Source organism: Suricata suricatta, chromosome 14, assembly GCF_006229205.1.
Source record: "Suricata suricatta isolate VVHF042 chromosome 14, meerkat_22Aug2017_6uvM2_HiC, whole genome shotgun sequence".
In the NCBI taxonomy this organism is placed as follows: domain Eukaryota; kingdom Metazoa; phylum Chordata; class Mammalia; order Carnivora; family Herpestidae; genus Suricata; species Suricata suricatta.
Window position 1 is genome coordinate 69,470,346 of NC_043713.1, and position 19,016 is coordinate 69,489,361.

Here is a 19,016-nt window from a genome sequence, read left to right on the forward strand (position 1 = left end):
CTCGCTGGGCGCGGCCGCCTGCCAGCAGCCCGCGCTTCCCGCGCCCGCCCCGCCATTTCCTGAGGCCGGGCCCGGGTGGGGTCTCCGAGGACGAATGGAGCCCTACGGGAATGGGTGGGCGACAATGCCCTCCTGCAGGCGGGGGACTGTGCCCCCTTTCGGGCGGGCAGGGGTCGCGGCACCCCAGCTCGGAGCCCTGGGTTGGGGGAGGGGATGCCCGAGGAAACGTGAGAGCCACATTCCTCGTTCTAGACTGTTCTGCTCGATCTGGGGGCTCACCTCTCTCTCTCCTTCCTTTATACCCCAACTTGTAATAAAGAATCACCTAGTGGGTGGCGCCGTGTCTCTCCTGGTTTTCTCTGCCACTACCTGAAGTGTGTATGATTCTGATCTGTTTTGCCCTGCTCGCCGGAAACGTTCTCGTTCCATCATCCCATACCCGGGGTCTGGCTTTGTGTGTGAAGACCCCCACCCTCCAGTCTAGTCGTGGACGCAGGCGGGAGGGCGGAGGGCGGGGGACAGCGGGTGTGGGGCCCGATTACCAGATTTGATGTGGGGAGCATCTGCCTGGGGATTAAAATGAGACGTGACTTCTTGGCGAAACAAATCTGTATGCCTTTGCATTCCGGAGACCCTCATAGGTCCCTATACATCGATTCTGCAGCGTGATTTCCGGTGAAAGAGTCATGCCCAGCCACACCCTAGCAAATACCGTGGATTAGGCACCACCTGCATTTCTGAGACTAAGAGTTCCGGTTATCCTTGCACTGTCCCTGCCTCTCAACATTATTTTACGTTTTCTCTAAATCACCATTACTTCCCTGCGTCAAGGTCACACAATGGTACAGTTACAGCTGGCGGCCACCAACCTGCCATGTTCATCCGGTGTACATCCTCCGTAGACCTGGGAGGATCCACCTGGGCCCCACCTTAGACATAAAGATTCTGCAACTCTAGATTGGGGACTCAGAAATCTGCACCTTAACCAGCGCTCACTGCAATTTTTAGCGAACTGAAGCTTGAGAATTACTGGCCTGAATTATGGCTCATTTGTCCTTTTGCTGGGCTTGTGAGATTTCTTAGAAATCTACAAATCGAGAGGCTCCCTAAAATTTCAGAATCATTTGAAAAGCTTTTTTTAAGGCTTTTGATATTAATGTCATATGAAATGTATTGTTGAGGTCAATATTTATAAGTATCCAGCTAAGAGAGTTGAAGAGCTATTTTTCCTGTAGTATCCTTGTTACACCTTGCCCTCGGTGTGTTTGAAAACCACCACTGCCACTCATTTGTTTATTCATAGGTGGTCCCCATTTGAGCACTGGCATGCTATCACAGGCCAGATAGTCTTAAACCAGAGACAGTCTAGGTCTAGGATCTGAAGTCTTTGTAATTTATGGGGACCAGAAACAACTGAATCCATTTCCTCTGAAGGGGTTCTGAGCTTCATTTTCTTTGGGATAAGAGCCACTTCTGACCACACAGCAAGTCACACTTAAGTGAGTTTCTTCTCCCCAGTAACAGAGTGTACTGAGATTGTGCTGGCTGAGACCTCTCTGGACATTTTAGTGAGGTCCTTGTTCACCTTGTGAGTGGGGCTTGAAGACCTCAGTGTTAGGAGCCATTTGGGAATAAAGAAGGAATGGGGCTTGAATAAAGGTGAATTGAAATTAAGGGGAAATGACTAGAAAGGACATTCTGGAGCTCTGGGAAATGTGAGGCAACTTGAAATGAAAACTAAGGAAAGGATTGAGAGATGTAACCAGAATGAAATACAGTTTAGGGAGAGAAAAAAATTTGGTTTTCTACTTTTCATAAGCAGCCTCGAATAATGGTTCCTGCAGCTAGACACTTGTGTTCACAGATTTTCTCTGAGGCTTTAAGGTAATATGTTGCAAATCAATGGACCCTTCCATGTGTTGGGAATCTAATATCTGTATCTTAAATGATGGATGGGTTGCATCAGCCATCCAGCATTTGAAAATCAGTCCAAGCTCTAATTCTGAGAATTGTGATAAACCATTTCTTCAAGGTAGCTAGTTTTTAAAAATGCCAAGCATTGGAAAGCACTTGACAGGTGTCAGTGGAAGACCTTTACTTATGTTTTACCTATTGATAATTGTGCATTAAATACTTAATGTTACTGGGGAAAGACTCAGTTTCCATTTTATTAATATTGTAGGCCTAAAATAGAGCTTTTGGAAAAGGGGAATTCTAGTAACCCTCTGTATTTATGTGGGATTTCTTCAGGGGTGGTGGAAGGACAGGTAAGTAGACTGCTCACGGGTAGACTCTGAGTGAGATGTTCTGATGCCACCACTCTTGTAACCTTGAAACCTAATGTCTCTTGGCTTCAAGTCTTTTGAAATGTGAAGTTAGTAATGTTGTTAATATCAAGTCAGATCTCAGTCTTTATTCTAACTTGTTTTCTGTTTTCTTTACTATTTAAATGGTCACCTGATAATACCTGTCTAATCATTGATGTTCCTTATGCTACCAGCATCACCTGGAGGATGGTGTCGATGGTGTTGGTAAGCCTTAAGAAAAATCATGCATATTGCGACAGAGGAGTTGCCTCAAATCAAGGCGATTCCCTGCCTCACCCATAATTTGAAGAGGCAAGAAATGCTTCTGAAGTAAAGGAGTGTCATCAAGATCTCCTCATCTCATACCTAGCAGCTTACAAAGAGTGCAGCAGTGGGAAGAAGCATTGTGAGACGTTGTAGAACCCGGGTCCTTTCTAGGCCAGGCTTGGAATGACCGTAAACAAATCATAACCTCTGAAAACTAGATGGTATAATACACCTTAAGAGAAAGTGAAATAAGCCTATAAAGGGGGATAAAAATGTCAGTGCATTAGACCCAATGACTTAAGGTAAGAGGGTACATAACCAGATGTCTGGTGAGTACTGGATAGGCATGATTCATTCATGTCTCTTAATTGCTCTGAGTCATCTATTTTATATTAAAATAGAGGTAGTAATTGTGAATTTATAAAACATGAAAATATTTGGGGTAGCATGGTATGTTTTAACATTGATATGTAGTTGATTGCAAGGTTGACAAAGGACAGAGAAGTCTGAAGGTCTTGAATATAGAAATCTCAAGTGCAGGAAATAAAGCTGCCGCTTAAAGAAAACAGTCTGAGAGGAAGAGGCACTTGGCCCAACCAGGGGCAAAATGCTCTTATTCCAACAGCTGTGAGGTTAATGGGACGTGGAGGAATGAGCAGGTGGTGTATAAAAGAGATCGGCTGAGTGGCTGAGTGGTTCGGGATGAGACCTAACCCTGTGTTGCAGGTATTAAAACTAAAGATGATTTTGAGGTGTACCAAAATTGTGGTGAGTTTGAAATCTTAAAGCCACATCAGTACTGTAGTTTGAAATAGAAATAAACTAGAGAGTCCTATTTCCCACTAAGTGCTCTTTTGTAATGTAATTATTGCTTTGCCATATTTTGCCTGAGGAAGGAAAGAAGGTTCTGAATTAAAAGGACTTCAGATGGTGTACAGTTCACAGAGCTTTGTCTGGAATTTCAGATTAGTATTAGAATGCAGCATCACGCTTCTAGAAATATGGTTTGGGAGAAGGTACCCCAAATGTGTTTTCTGGGTTGCAATTCATCAAGTTTATGGAACTTACCATATTTATTAGACATTCAGTAAACTCCAGATGGATTAACTCTGGATAGTTGTTAGCTCCATTTTACAAATGGGATATAAAGAGGTTAATTTTTTCAAGGTCAAGTTGTAAAGCCAAGCATTGAACTCTGGAAAGTAGGACTTTCACTTCAGCCACTGTGAAGTGGCCATTATTAAATGGCCCAGGGATAATATTTCTAGTATATATTTTGGTATACTAGTCATCATGGTGACTGACTTCTAGGCCTTTTACACAAGTGGGCTTAGTGAACAAATAATTTCATCTATCAGATGTTAAGTCATTTTTGCCAAGTTTGATTAAAAACAGAATCTACTACATAATGGGTCTTAGCTATAGCAGGGGAGTTTAGTGTAAGAAACAAATTTTTAATTGAATTTGAATTCTGCTATGAATTACGATGTGCAGGACTCTGTTAAATTATACTTGGGGTATTTTAAGAAATTGTTTCATATCCTTGGCATGAGTTGTTTCTCCATGTGGCTTTTAGTATATTTTTTAAGCCTATAGGCCGTAAAATTTCATTGTCTAGGTTATTGGTAAAATTCCTCCTAGTGTCCTGGTTGAGGCCACCCATCTTCTGCCCCATAGTTAGGGTGCTCTTCCCACTCCTGGCTGCAGTGGCTTTCCCCTGTGGTGGTGGGCGTTGGCACTTCCCTTCGATCGGAACTTGGCACAGCTTCTGAAGCTTTCAGCGCTGGTACCCCCAGGGACAGTAGCATGCAGTAATACCATTCAGATGGGTTGTATTTAATCCTTGCCAATCCCTACAAAAATGTTCAGTTATGTCAAGAGCTAGAAAAGGCAATCTCTTCATGATACAAAGGTAGCTATTTTGACTAATTTAAGCTTCAAGTGGATATTGACTACCTGAATTCATCTGCTCTGAGCTTGAAGTTTAGCTTCTCTTTGGCCTTCTAGAACTGTAGCCTCGCCCTGGTGAGGATAGGGAGTGGTCTTTCCAGGCCTGGGCAAGTGGTGACAGGTGGGTGCTTTGCCAGCTTGAGACCAGGTAGAATCCTCACTTTGAGGACAGTAACTTGGGGAAGAGTTAGCCAAAAAAGCTTTCAGCCCTCTGGCTCACCATTTTTTTTCTTTTTCTTTTTCCTCTAAATGCATACAGGGCTCTGCCAAAGAAGCTTAAAGATTTTATGAAGTGGTTATTTTTACTTAGTTGTACATGAGAATCGTTTTCTCCTGTTGTAAGCTCTTATATCAAAAGCAAGCTTGTTGGTAGCAAGTGGGTGTACGTAACTATAAAAGACGGGATGTGTGTGTGTAGCTCTGAAGGATGGGCGTGCCCTTCAGGAGAAAAAACGTGTACCCTGACTTTGGTGATGTGGCCTGGCAGTACATGCGGTGGCGTCGTTTTTTGTTTGCTCGGTATTACTTTTGAGGTTGGATGTTTTCCAGATTAAGAACTTTAAATTTTCCCAAATAGTCCCTGTGCTATTTTTGGCGGTGGGTCTATTTTCACTCACAAACACATAGTTTATTGCCTGATGAGTTAGTGGGAGGAGGCCCTTAGGAATTTTTGAGTAAGTGAATGTTGTCATAGGAAGATAAATGAGTTAGTAGCCTACCAGCTTATTTGTAGCTTCTGTACTTTTGTGTAGTCCCAGAGCGAAGGAAGTCAGGTGGACGTGAGTGAGTGCCCTGGGCTGGGAGTTGGCATAGCCAAGGGCTGTAAGGTAAGGCCATCAGTCAAATGGCTGGCCTGGAGTCCAATCCTAAGGGAGATGGAGAGATGGGCCTTTATAAATGGGAATGGTCCACTATTTAAGGTTTGCAGAAAGAGTGTAAGTAGGATTAAATGGAGTGGTAGGTGGGCAGGAGAACAGGAAGGTGGAGAGGCTGTGTGCAGAGTTGAGGAGCCCCTTAGAGGTGGTGTAGCTACTTGAAGACTTAGTGTCTGGAATGGCTGCCCTGAGGGCAGCTGATGTGTGGCAGAAATGAGGATGTATTGAAACTGGCTGGAGTAGAAAGAAGGTTGAGAACCATTGTGCAGGCCTCTCTATCTCAAATTCTGTGTCTTTGCTTCATGTTCCCAGTTAGAAACCATTTGTAAACTTATAATTGTAGAGCCTGCACTAAATCATCTCCATATAATATGCATGCAGATGACCATCCAGCTGTGGTTGGGACTAGTAGTGTTTTCCTTTCCATTGCACTACATTTCCTCCCAGTGTCTGCTTTTAGCATATGACCAGACTTGCCTTAGCTCTCCTGCCTCCATTAGTCTGGAATTTGAAATATTGGGAACTGTGCTAACATTAACGAAGGTTATTTGCGGTAGGTATCACCAAATAAGACTGGCTGTAAATCCTGTTTGTTTTAATAGGCCATCTGATTTCACTTCGCTAGATCATTTTCCAATGTAGGGAATGCTCAGTTTAGTTATCTAATCAAGTAATGAAATGATCTTCCTTCCATAAGTTTCCCTTTTGTAACTGAGTTGTAACCCAGGAGTATTAAAAAAATACTATATTTAAATGTATCCAGTTATTTCCTAGTTAGGCCCTGGCTGGGGTTCTAAGAACAATGCTTGCTTAGCTGTTAGTCATACTCAGCTGATGCTGATAGTGATTCATTCAGACTGGGAGGAAACCAGATGATTGTTATATAAACACTAATACTCCTAGTAAATGATTTTGCTTGTGAAGGTGTGATAAATATTGCCCAGTAGCCTTTTTGGGCAGTTTTTTCTTGATGGAGAAGAGTTCCATGAATTCCTGAAACCTATGGATGCACCCAAATTTCATTTAAACTAAAATTATCAACCTTATGCCTTTCCACACCTTTTATTGTTGCTCAGGAAAATGGAATCCTAGAATATTAGAGTTGAAGAGGTCCTTGGAAATTGTTTAGGCTGATGTCCCTTGTTTTACTTTTGATTCCCAGACAAAGTCAAACAACTAGCTCAGGCTAAACTCCAGATGTGTCTTATGGTGGTGTTTTTGTTGTTGTTTTGGTTTTTGTTTTAGTAATGATACTGTCCATTGTACAAACACCCTGTGTGATATATAAACATATTTCACATATGCACTCAATTTTAATGATACACTCTGGGGAGTCACCTTGATGTGTCTTTGTGGCAGTCTTAACAAGCAGCTTTCTTAGCCACAGGGTGAAGTATATAGTGACTCTAATGGATATTGTTGCATTTTATTTTAAAAGATTTTTGGATATCGTTTGCATTTTAATGTTCCTTAGTCAGATTTACTTAACTGCAGGATCTAAGGAGCTCTCAAATTTGTGCTTGCCTCATGTTTCACTGAATATTGCCCTGGAAAAGTGAGTCATTCGAGAAGATTCAAACATTTTGAGATTTGTCAGAGGATTCAAGATGGAATTTTTATTTATAAGGGTTGCTTCCTTAAAAGACCAAAGTAACAAATATCTATAAAGTCTCTATATTTCTAATAATGTATGTGTTTAAAGGAACTCCCTGGAGGAGAAAACTAGTGGGATTACAGATCTTTCAACTGGATTTGAAGGGAGCATGGATTTTGGATTAGTAGACAGAAGATTGCCCTGGACTGAGAGAGATCACTGAGAGAAGTATAGAGACCACTTATGTCTGTGAGGTGGGGGTAAGGAACCTGGATAGCAGGCAGCCATCCTAGGGAATGGGCAGAGGCAGCCTGTAGCCAAAGACCACACCTAAGAAAAAAGTGGGGTTGGGTTGATTGAGTAGGCAGAGGAGGAGAGACAATTTCGGGCTAGGGGTCTACAGCAAAGGAGTATGGGTAATGGGGACAGGGAAATGGGGAAATTAAAAGACAGAGTTGGTATTTTTATCTTGTCCAGGGTATGTTGGTGAGGAGGAGTTGCTGGTAGAACTTGGCACAAGTTTTCTAATTTTACACATAATGATTATATTTGTTGCTTATGTTCTTGAGTTAATGTTTTGGTTCTTTTTTTAGAATTTCTGATTCTCCACTACTCAGTCTTTTCAATCCATGTTAAAGCATGTTTGTTTTAATATGTTCTTAATAACTTTCTCTCTTGCACCTGGCCTTTCACCTCTTTCCCCTCACAGGAGTTTTTGTCCTTATGGGTTAAGTAATATTTTTCTTTGCTCAGCGTTTTATGGTTTCCTAAGTGTTTTTCCTTTTTTCTGAAAATTAAAGACTTTTACCAATAAGTCATATAATTAAGGAATCTCCCTACTTTATTAAAGAGGCTTTGCAGGGGCCCAGACCAAAGTTTTCTGATTCCAAGTCCGTATTAGTTTCCTTGGGCTGCCAAACAAAGTACTACAAGCGAGTAGCTTAAAACAGCAAATTATTTTATTGCAACTGGGAAGGTCAGAAGTCCAAGATCAAGGTGTTAGCAGGGCTGTGCTCTTTCTGAAGGCCCTAGGGAAAAATCCTTCCTTTCTGCTCTTTCAGCTTTTGGTGTCTCTAGGCAGTCCTTGGCCTTTCTTGGCTTGTAGACACATCACTCCAATCTCTGCCTCCATCATCACGTGGTGTTCTCCGTAGGTCTCTCCAGATCTCCCACTCCTTATAAGGGCACCAGTCATTGGACTTGGGATCCACCCTTATACAGTATGACCTCATCTTGACTTGATTACATCTGTAGAGGTCCTGTTTCCCAATAAGGTCACATTCATAGGTGCCTGAGGTTAGGACTTCAACATAGTTTAAGGGACACAATTCAACAACACAGAAGTCCAGTGCTCTTTCTGCTAACTACATAGCTGACTCACTTAGAGTTGGCATAATGGAGAACTACCTAAAGAAAGCTACAGCTTGTGAAATGTAACATTTCCACTTAAAGTAATTGGTGCTTCCATCTTTTTTTTTATAGTTTATTGTCAAGTTGGTTTCTATATAACACCCAGTGCTCTTCCCCACAAGTACCCTCCTCCATGATGATCACATCCCCTTCCCCTTTCCCCCTCCCCCTTTAGCCCTCAGTTTGTTTTCAGTATTCAAGAGTCTCTCATGATTTGCCTCCTTTCCTCTCCCTTACTCTTTTCCCCCCTTCCCCTCTCCATGGTGCTTCCATCCTTGATGGCCAGTCAGGGTTTCCTGTCAGGTAAGTCAGCGTAGAGCTTACTACTGAGTAACTGCTTCCTTTCAGCAGAGGCTGGGGGTACATTATTGTCACTTATGCATCCGTTTGGATTAGGCGAGGTCTGGGTGTACCAGTGGGATTCTCTGTGTAACCACTCTGGGCAAAACTCTGGCCACTTGATCTGTGTTTGATCTCATCTGTGAAGCTCTTACCTGTTAATATGTATTTGAGGGAGGTGTGATTGGTTCTTTTAAGAATATACAGTTGAAGGCAGAATCTGGAATGTACTTTTAGTTTGTAATCCTTGAACATTTGGCAAAGGAATTGTTTGATCTCAATGTTGACAATACATTTTGCAGAATAGCTGAACCTTAGGGCTTTTTCATCTACTACTGTGTACCACCACAGTCTTTCCATGATCATCCCTATACCTCTACCAAGATGAAGGCAACGTCTGGAGTGCCTGGGTGGCTCAGTCGCTTGAGTGTCTGACTTTGGCTCTGGTCATGATCTCACAGTTCGTGGGTTCGAGCTCCACGTCAAGCTCTGTGCTGGAGCCTGCTTCCGATTCTGTGTGTCCCTCTCTCTGCCCCTCCCCTGCTCCTGATCTGTCTCTCTATCTCTCAAAAATAAATACATTTTTTTTTAAAAGATGAAGGCAACATCATAAATATGAATTTCTCAAGTCCCTTATCACTGAATATTTCATTTCAAGTATTTATTTCTTCTGTTTAGACCATAGTCTTCCTTCAGACAGGAAGCATGTCTGATTGGTTTTCCCTAGAGTGGCTTGTCCATAATCCTGTTTTTGAGAAGTGTTGTTGATTAGATTCAAAGGAAGATTTCTAATATTTTTGGATTCAGATCTTAGTCTTTATCTTTCTGGGATTTTGTAGGTGACAGAGCTCAATGAACCTCTCTCCAATGAAGACCGAAACCTCCTCTCCGTGGCCTACAAGAATGTGGTTGGTGCCAGGCGATCTTCCTGGAGGGTCATCAGCAGCATTGAGCAGAAAACCATGGCTGATGGAAACGAAAAGAAATTGGAGAAAGTTAAAGCTTACAGGGAGAAGATTGAGAAGGAGCTGGAAACAGTGTGCAATGATGTCCTGGCTCTGCTTGACAAGTTCCTCATCAAGAACTGCAATGATTTCCAGTATGAGAGCAAGGTATTTTACCTGAAAATGAAAGGTGATTACTACCGCTATTTGGCAGAGGTAGCTTCTGGGGAGAAGAAAAACAGTGTGGTCGAAGCTTCTGAGGCTGCCTACAAGGAAGCCTTTGAAATCAGCAAAGAGCACATGCAGCCAACGCACCCCATCCGGCTGGGTCTGGCCCTCAACTTCTCTGTGTTCTACTATGAGATCCAGAATGCGCCTGAGCAGGCCTGCCTCTTAGCCAAACAAGCCTTTGATGATGCCATAGCTGAGCTGGACACACTAAACGAGGATTCCTATAAGGACTCCACGCTCATCATGCAGTTGCTGCGAGACAACCTCACCCTCTGGACAAGCGACCAGCAGGATGAAGAAGCAGGAGAAGGCAACTGAAGAGTCTTCGGGTCCCTAGCCCTTCCTTCACCCACCACCCCAGTCATCACTGATTCTTCCTTGCCACAATCACTAAATATCTAGTGCTAAACCTATCTGTATTGGCAGCACAGCTACTCAGATCTGCTCTCCTGCCCCTTGGGAAGCAGTTTCAGATAAATCTTCATGGGCATTGCTGGATTGATGGTTGCTTTAAGCCCATAGGGGCTCCCTTTCCGAATTGTGCAGACAAGTGGGTTCTGAATGAGGCATTCTACTATGCCTGTTGATCTATGTGAAATACAAGCAAAGGCATTGGGGAAGTTTAGAAAGGAGAATTAGCCAACACAGGCCACAGTTGATATTTAAATGATCCATTTAAAACAAGCTGATAGTGTTTTGTTAAGCAGTACATCTTGTGCATGCAAAAAATGAACTCACCCCTCCCACCTCTTTCTTCAGCTAATGGAAAACTGTTAAGGGAAGCTGATTACGGAGACCACTCTGCTTTCCATCAGCTTCATAATGAACTGTTTTAACGTGAGGTTTCAGTAGCCCCTTTGCCTCCTTAAATTATGATGTGCACAAACCTTCTTTTTCAATGCAATGCATCTAAAGTTTTGATACCTGTAACTTTTTTTTTTTTTTGGGTTGCTATTGTTTAAGAATCACGGATTTATTTTTTGTAACTCTTTGGCTATTGTCCTTGTGTATTCTGACAGCGCCATGTGTCAGCCCATGTCAATCAAGATGGGTGATTATGAAATGCCAGACTTCTAAATTAAATGTTTTGGAATTCAATGGGTAAATAAATGCTGCTTTGGGGATATTCTGTCTACATGTGTGTTTTTCAACACCTCCCGCCCCCCAAAGGAGCTATTTAATAGATTACCATTTTGAGTCCTGGTTTTAGTCTCAAACACTGAAGCATTTTTAAACAGTTAAGTTTTTTTTTTTTTTTTTAAGTTTATTTATTTTGGAGAGAGAGAAAGCAGGAGAGGGGCAGAGAGAGGGAAAGACAGAATCCCAAACAGGCTCTGTGCTATCAGTGCGGGGCTGGAATTCAGGTCAAGAGTTGGACACCACCCTCTAGCACAGTGCCCCTAGCACAGTGTTTTCTCACTCTCTGATTCCATTATATATTTTGCAGTGTACACATAAGACTCATGAATTTTCAGTTGTTTTCTGTGAACCCAGTCAACATAGCCTCTCTAACCCACTCTTCCTGACACCTGGTGGTTGTTTGGGAGCTGAGCAGACCAAAATGCTGTCTTCCATGTAGCACCTGACCAATGAAAGGTCAGGCCAGTGTTTAACTTGGGAGGGTGTAGCTTGACGCACCCTATGGGAGCATTGGTTGATATTTAACACTCAAAGTAGATACTGAACTTACACATGTCCTCAAATTTTCTGAATACCCTTTCTGTATTAAATATAATAAAATGTTAATTCAGGGCACAACCTGGATCCTTGAAATAATCTGATTATTACTAAGAAAGCTTTGGGTATTCTTTAAAATAGAAAAAGAAGAAAACCAAAAAGCCCTCCATCTGAGTTAAGGAAAAGGCCAGACCCCTTAGGCTCTCCCATCTGCCTTCACATCAAGGCTTCTCTTGAGCCGTAGCATCCCCAGCTAGGCTCATTTTTTGGTGATGGGGACTTGAGCCCCTCACAGATTTTACCACCTGCAGCTTGGTGTCTAGGACCAAAAGTGATTAAGTGGATTGGTTCAATAACACATAGGTCTTAAGATACCTTAATCTTAACTAAAGCTTGACACTAGACTGGTGAGAAATGCCATCACCCAGTCTCTCCTTGAACTTGCATTGTGGTGGAGGCACAGATCTTTTTAGCTTAGAAGTTTAACCTGTTTTCTCATTCTGAAGTAGAGGTAGGACCCTTGTACTTGTAAAATACTGTTTCAGGTTGACCTAATTGCTAGCTAAAGTGGTTATTGAGTTTTACTTCAGTTAGTCAGGTATTTTAAAATTACCAGCTTTATGTGGCCAACACACTTGGCTTGATAAATATATAGACATTAGAACTTTATAAATTTGAAATGCTCTTTATAGGAAGAGTTTTAGGAAAAGCCCTCACGTTTTCATTGCATAGTCGGTTTAGGATTTTGTCTTCACCTTGCAAATTAGGAAAGCTGAGGTGCAGGGGTTGTGGACCCCCTGGAATTAGCACAGCTGTTAAGCCACAGAGGACAGCCTATGGCTATGGCTTCTAATCCAGAGTTCTAACTGCTGTCACCTGGGGTCTGGCAGTGCCATGCTCCAGGCAGCCTTGACAAGCCACACAACTTTTTGAGACTTAACGTCTCTCAGTTTTTACTTAAAGTGTAGGATTTGTAATATGTTTTCATTCAACTCAAAGTACTCTGTGTAAGGCATCTTTGGTCTGGGAATGGGGTGTGGGGCATAAGGACACACAAATAAATTTTAGCCCCACAAGTGATTAATGGGATTCTTTGCAAGCACCTGAGGGAGCTATAAATTACATGTGCCACAAACCTGGAAGGGTTCTCTACTGAATAATCTTAAAGCTTTCCTTCCAGTTTTGTATACTCATGTTTCAAAAATTGTCAAGATAAATTTATGAGCTGTCAGGGTCATCTCAATGTTACAGCAGGGGAACTAAACTCCAGAGAAGTGAAATGGTCATTCACTGGAGAATGGAGAGTCATTGGAAAGTTGGTAACAGAACCTAGACTAGCATTCAGATTCTTTAAATTTTTGTTCATGGTTCTTTACACTACTATGCTCTTGGGATTGAGAAGAAAAAACTGGATGTCGCGCACATCCCATTCTGGGGACACTTTCAGTGCTTTAATGTTTTCACTTAGAGTTGAAGGGATTAGTACTTGGGATGTTTAAATTTATTGGTGCTTGCTGCAGATTTTCAGTAACTCAAACTCTGCTCAAAAATCATTTGTTTCAGTTGGAGGAAGGTATAGGATTCTTTTTTCAAGTTTTTACTTTAATCATCCAGTGCTTATCGTGACCGGTGCCCTCCCTAATCCCCATCACCTATTTAACCCATTTCCCCCCCTCACCTCCCCAAATGGTAGTCATCAGTTTGTTCTCTATAGTTAACAGTCTGTTTTTTGGTTTGTCTTTCTCCCTTTGCTTGTTTTGTTTCTTAAATTCCACATATGAGTGAGATCATACAGTAATTGTCTTTCTCTGACTGACTACACTTAGCATTATAATCTCTAGCTCCATCCATGTCATTAATGGCAAGATTTCAGTTTTTATGGATGAATAATATCCCAATATATATATAAACCACATCTTTATCCATTCATCAACTGATGGACACTTGGGCTGCTTCAGGGTTTTTGGTAATGGAACTATTGTCAGGTACATACTTGGCTGTCTTAAATCTCTTCAGACTGGGGAGTTCTGGATGCCTCGGCTTGTAAAATGAACGAGGCTGCTTTCTGAACACTGGGCCTTCCACACTCTCCTATTCACCTTAAAGATCGGCTGCCATTCAAGAGACAGAGGGTCCTCAGTTCTCAGGAGACCCTCCATCAGGGAAGCATAAACATGGATTCACAGCTCGCTGAGACTTAACAGATCACCATTTATTATAAAACCCAGTAATTAGACTGATGAAAACAACAATTTCAAATATCTACTGTGTTCTGTAGACTTTAGATGTGTGGTCTCTGGATCTTTACAGCACCCTTTGAAGGTAGGAATGATAGTCTTCTTAACAGATGAGGAAACCAGGTTATTAAGTGGTATGAGGTACACAGCTGGTAAGAGTAATTGACACTGATCCCAAAATGGGCAGTTCTCTAAGGCTCTTTCTAGTACACCATGGGGTTTTTGATCCCCATCTGGAGAAAAGGAGTCCCAGAAAAGTTACAATAGCTTGCCTCCCTGCTTCCCTAGTCTCTCTCCTTCCTTATTCAATCTATCCAACATCCCACTCAAATGAAAGCCTAATAAAATAAAGTCTCGTATGAAATCTTTTATCTGTCTCAGAGCCTCCTGCCTGGTGACTTTGGGTCAGTCTTTGCACTGTTATTCTAAATTTTTAAAAACATTTTTATGTGTTTTTGAGAGAGAGTGTGAGCAGGGCAGGGTCAGAGGGAGAGGGAGACACAGAATTGGAAGCAGGCTCCAGTCTCTGAGCTGTTAGCACAGAGCCCAAGGCAGGGCTTAAACCCACAAATTATGAGATCACGACCTGAGTCAAAGTCGGATGCTCAACCAACTGAGCCACCCAGGTGCCCCATTTGCATTATTATTCTAAATAATGGTGCACATTTTCTCCTCTGCTTCTATTAGGCCATAGCCCTCTATTGTGCCTAGCAAACCAAGGAGTCCAAAAGGACAGGTGAGCTAAAGATCAAAGGAATCCACTGTCAAGTTCATTTGCCTAAAGTATAACTACCATGCCATTTTGGAAGGCAGAGACTATCAGGAAGAAGAGGGAAAATAACATTTGCTGACTGCCTTCTGTGCCCCCAACTAAATGGGGCTTTATTTTATTTTTAAGGTTTATTTTGAGAGAGAAAGCGAGAGAGAGAGAGAGAGAGAGAGAGAGAGAACTCTGAGCAGGCCAGGGGCAGAGAGAGAGGGAGAAGGAGAGAAAACCAAGCAAGAATCCCTCCATTAACAGCATGGAGCCAGACAAGGACCTCAAAACCATGAACTTCGAAATCATGACCTGAGCCAAAACCAAGAGTTGGATACTTAACCGACTGAGCTCCCCAGGTGCCCCTAAATTGGGGCTTTATACACATAAAAAATATCAAAGCCAACAATCTCATGAACAAAGTTGTAGCTGCAATCAAGAGGCTGAGACAGACTTCCATGTGGTCACACAGCTGGGAAGTGACAGAATATGTCCTTGTGCAGGGTTCCAAAGTCTGTGTTCTCTTCGTGAGTATGTCGCCTTTAGGCAGAGGCTGGAAGCCAGACATTTCAGGTCTCTCTTGATGGGACCCTTTCCTTCCTTATCAGCCGGATTTCTCTGTTTACTTTCTTTACACTTGCCTTTTCAGATCAGTCTCTACCCCACCCCCACTTCCAGCAATATCCAGAAACATAGGAATTTAATGCCTTTCTTCCTCCTAATCATTGGAGCTCCTTCTTCCCGAAGGGGAGATACCTATCAGTGCTACAGCAACAGTATGACTCAAGAAGTGAACCAAAGCACCACTGGGCAAAATCTCTACACAGCTGGACCCAACCTGTTCAGCCAGCTCTCTTTGTGGCTTAAGCCATTACTCTTCCTTTCTGGAATGGCTTTCTTCTCTTGGCCTATTCAAATCCTATCAAGAAATCTCATCTTCTCCCTGACAGCTACTCACTCTGAACTCTAGTACTATGTGTCTGTACCATACAATGGCACTTCACCTTCACTCACTCAACAAACATATTGAGCTCCTACAGGTAGACTTTGGACAGGTGCATTGCCTGTCTTCATGGGGCTAACACTCTGGGGAAGGGGGTGTGGATACAATAAACAGATAAGATAATATGGTAACTATGAAAATGTCACTCAGGTTCTTCTCTGGGCCTAACACACAGCTCACAAGAATTTGTTGAATTCATGAGCAATTGATTGATTTGAGACCAGAATCTTTAATAAGAAATGACCAAAAGGAATCCTTTTATTTCACCACCCAAGTCTACTGATGACCACATAAGAAATAGGGGAATTATGCCTTGGGCTTTGTTCTAACATCACTTGTAAATTGGTGGTGTAATCTTGAGCAAGTTCTGGCCTGCCAGCAATCTCTAAAAATGAGGTGAGTGCTTTTGGTGGTCTTTGCGTGCTTTTCCATTTCTAATTTTCTGTTATTTTCAACTGTTCTGGGATGGTCCCCATCCTCTTTCTGGCCTTTTTTCCTGTACTACCCACCCCCTTTCCTTCCGCCCTTCACATCTGTCACTTCTGCATCCGCCCTCCACCCCCCTTCACTTTCCTGGCCACCCCTAGTTTCAGTGAGATGGCTGCCATGGCAATCACTTCTTGGAAGTGACATCACTCATCTCCCAGGCAACTGTTTCCAGGGCAGTGACATCATTCTATCACCATGGCAACCCTCCAGGAGGACAGTTCTGCAGTGAAATGGGCAAAAAGAATTTTTATGTATTTCTGGGGGATGGGGGAATGCAGGGAGATTATTAAAAGAAGAAAAAAATTTCAGGAGCAAGAAGAAAAAGCTTTGGGCTTGTAGGGGGAAAGTGGGAAACCAGTGTGGGGCTGGAAAAAAGTAGAAATTCTGGGGTGAACCTCTTCTTTTCAATAACTAGACTGACCAAACTGGAGCACTTAAGAGTCAACTTGGACACCATTATTATTATGCCCGGGTAACAGGTGAACACTGGGCCTCCCTAAGCAAACCAGGGAATGTTGCCCCCACCCATGAGCAGACAAGTGCCTGGCCTTACTCCACCTATGTTCTCCAAAAAACATTGATTCAACTCAGTATGGGTACTGAGGAAATCATAGTGAGCAAAACCAGCCTGGATCCTTGGCCTAATGAAGCTCACAGTGGTGTTTGTGCTGGAATAGGTGATACGCCTGTAGCCACCCAATGAATGCTGGGGTGCAGACAGTGCAGTACAGGGAAGGGAAGACACAGAACACCAGAGACATGTTTTTAACAAAAGCACACAAAGCAGCCTGGATAGGAGGGAAATTCACTAAGGGGAGCTGGGGTGGAGTGGGGAGAATTGTTTTGTCAGAGAAAACAGCATGTGCAAAGAGTGTGCGGAGCACTGGGAACTGAAAGGAGGCCAAATGGCCAATGTAGAATTGGAGGGAGCTTGGATGGGCAGTGAGGAAACACAGGGTCAAAGACCAGGACTCACAGGACCTTGGAACACTGGGAAGCCCCATGGAAGTGTTTTTGAGAAGTGGGAGACACGATCCTTTTGCATTTGAAAAATCTTGCCCTTGCTTTTGTATGGGACAGAGTCGGAGAGCAGTTTGCCCAGGAAGAGTACTGGGTGGTGGGGACCTGGGTGGTGACAATGTGACGGAAAGACGTGGTGGGTATATTTGGGAGGTAGAGCTGACAGGATTTGCTGAAGAACTAGGTAATGCGTGAGGGTGAGGAAGGACTTGGGATGACAGTTGGGACGTCATGAGTAAATTAGGTTGGGATGTGGCTGTTTTCTCTCAAATAAGGAAGCAGAGTAGGCTTCGGGTGCAACATTTAAGGAGGCATGAAATGTCAGGGACAAACTTTAAAATAAGTGCCTCCTTCAAAAACCTCTTTGACCTCGGCTGCAGCAATTTCTTACTCAATATGTCTCGAGATAAAAATCTTCTGCACAGTGAAGGAAACAGTCAATAAAACTATAAGGCAATCGATGGAATGGGAGAAGATATTTGCAAATGACATATCAGATAAAGGGTTAGTAGCCAAAAATCTAAAAGAACTTACCAAACTCAACACCCAAAAAGCAAATAATCCAGTGAAGAAATGGGCAAAAAACATGAATAGACACTTTCCCAAAGAAGACATCCAGATGGCTGAGAGACACATGAAAAAATGCTTAACATCACTCATCACCAGGGAAATACAAATCAAAACCACAGTGAGATACCACCTCACACCTGTCAGGATGGCAAAAATGAACAAGTCAGGCAACGATAGATGTTGGCGAGGATACAGAGAAAGATCAACGAATGCTTTTGCACTGCTGGTGGGAATGAAAACTGGTGCAGCCACTTTGGAAAACAGTATGGAGTTTCCTCAAAAAATTAAAAATAGAACTACCCTACGATCTAGCAATTGCACTACTAGGTATTTACCCAAGGGACACAGGTGTGCTGTTTTGAAGGGGCACATGCACCCCAATGTTTATAGCAGCACTATCAACAATAGCCAAAGTATGGAAAAAGCCCACATGTCCACTGACAGATGAATGATGGATAAAGATGTGGTATACATATACAATGGAGTATTACTCAGCAATCAAAAAGAATGAAATCTTGTCATTTGCAACAATGTGGATGGAACTAGGGAGTGTATTACACTAAGAGAAATTAGTCAAAGACAAATATCATATGACTTCACTCATATGTGGAATTTAAGATATAAAACAGATAAACATATGGGAAGGGAAGCAAAAATAATATAAAAACAGGGAGGAGGACAAAACATAAGAGTCTCTTAAATACAGAGGACAAATTGAAGGTTGCTGGAGGGATTATGGGTGTGGGGATGGGCTAAATGGGCAAGGAGCATTAAGGAAGACTCTTGTTGGGATGAGCACTAGGTGTTATATGTACAGGATGAATCACTGGATTCTACTCCTGAAATCATTATTGCACTACATACCAACTACCTTGGATGTAAAAAAAAAAAAACAGGAAAAAGAAAGGATTGCCTCCTTGAATGCTGAACCCTGGAAGGATCAGGGTTTGTTTTGTTTTGTTTTTTAGGAGGTGGGGGACCATGTCTGTGGAGCAGTAATATTAACAATCTCTTGTGTTTATTACATGAAGCCTTCATTTTCACCAACCCCCTAATGTGGAGAGAGCAGGCTCTGGACCTGAGGCCTGAGTGCCAATGCATGCCAGCTGCTTGACTGTTCCCACAGGAGTCTGGTGAGAGAGCTCCTCACTGGCCCACCTCACAGATAAGGAAACCAAGGCTCATATTGGCTCCAGAACCTGCTTGAAGGCCTTGCAGTTTACACGTGGCTGCACCAAACCTCAGACTCAGGGTTGCTTACTCCTAAGCCTATTCTCTTTCCCCCAGACCATGTTTACCAGCCTCTCAAGTTCTCTGGTGGAAGGAAGGATGGAAGAAAGAAAGGAA

General features: G+C 42.7%; 1 protein-coding gene across 1 annotated transcript; it reads left to right on the plus strand.

Annotated features, from left to right (window-relative positions):
• Positions 1–1,831: 1,831 nt before the first annotated feature.
• Positions 1,832–11,042, plus strand: YWHAH (tyrosine 3-monooxygenase/tryptophan 5-monooxygenase activation protein eta). The gene is made up of 4 exons (XM_029921609.1): positions 1,832–1,884; positions 2,183–2,267; positions 5,276–5,350; positions 9,581–11,042. Exons 1-4 carry the CDS (start codon positions 1,832–1,834, stop codon positions 10,232–10,234), a joined length of 867 nt encoding a protein of 288 aa, XP_029777469.1. The 3' UTR covers positions 10,235–11,042.
• The last annotated feature ends 7,974 nt before the right edge of the window (positions 11,043–19,016 follow it).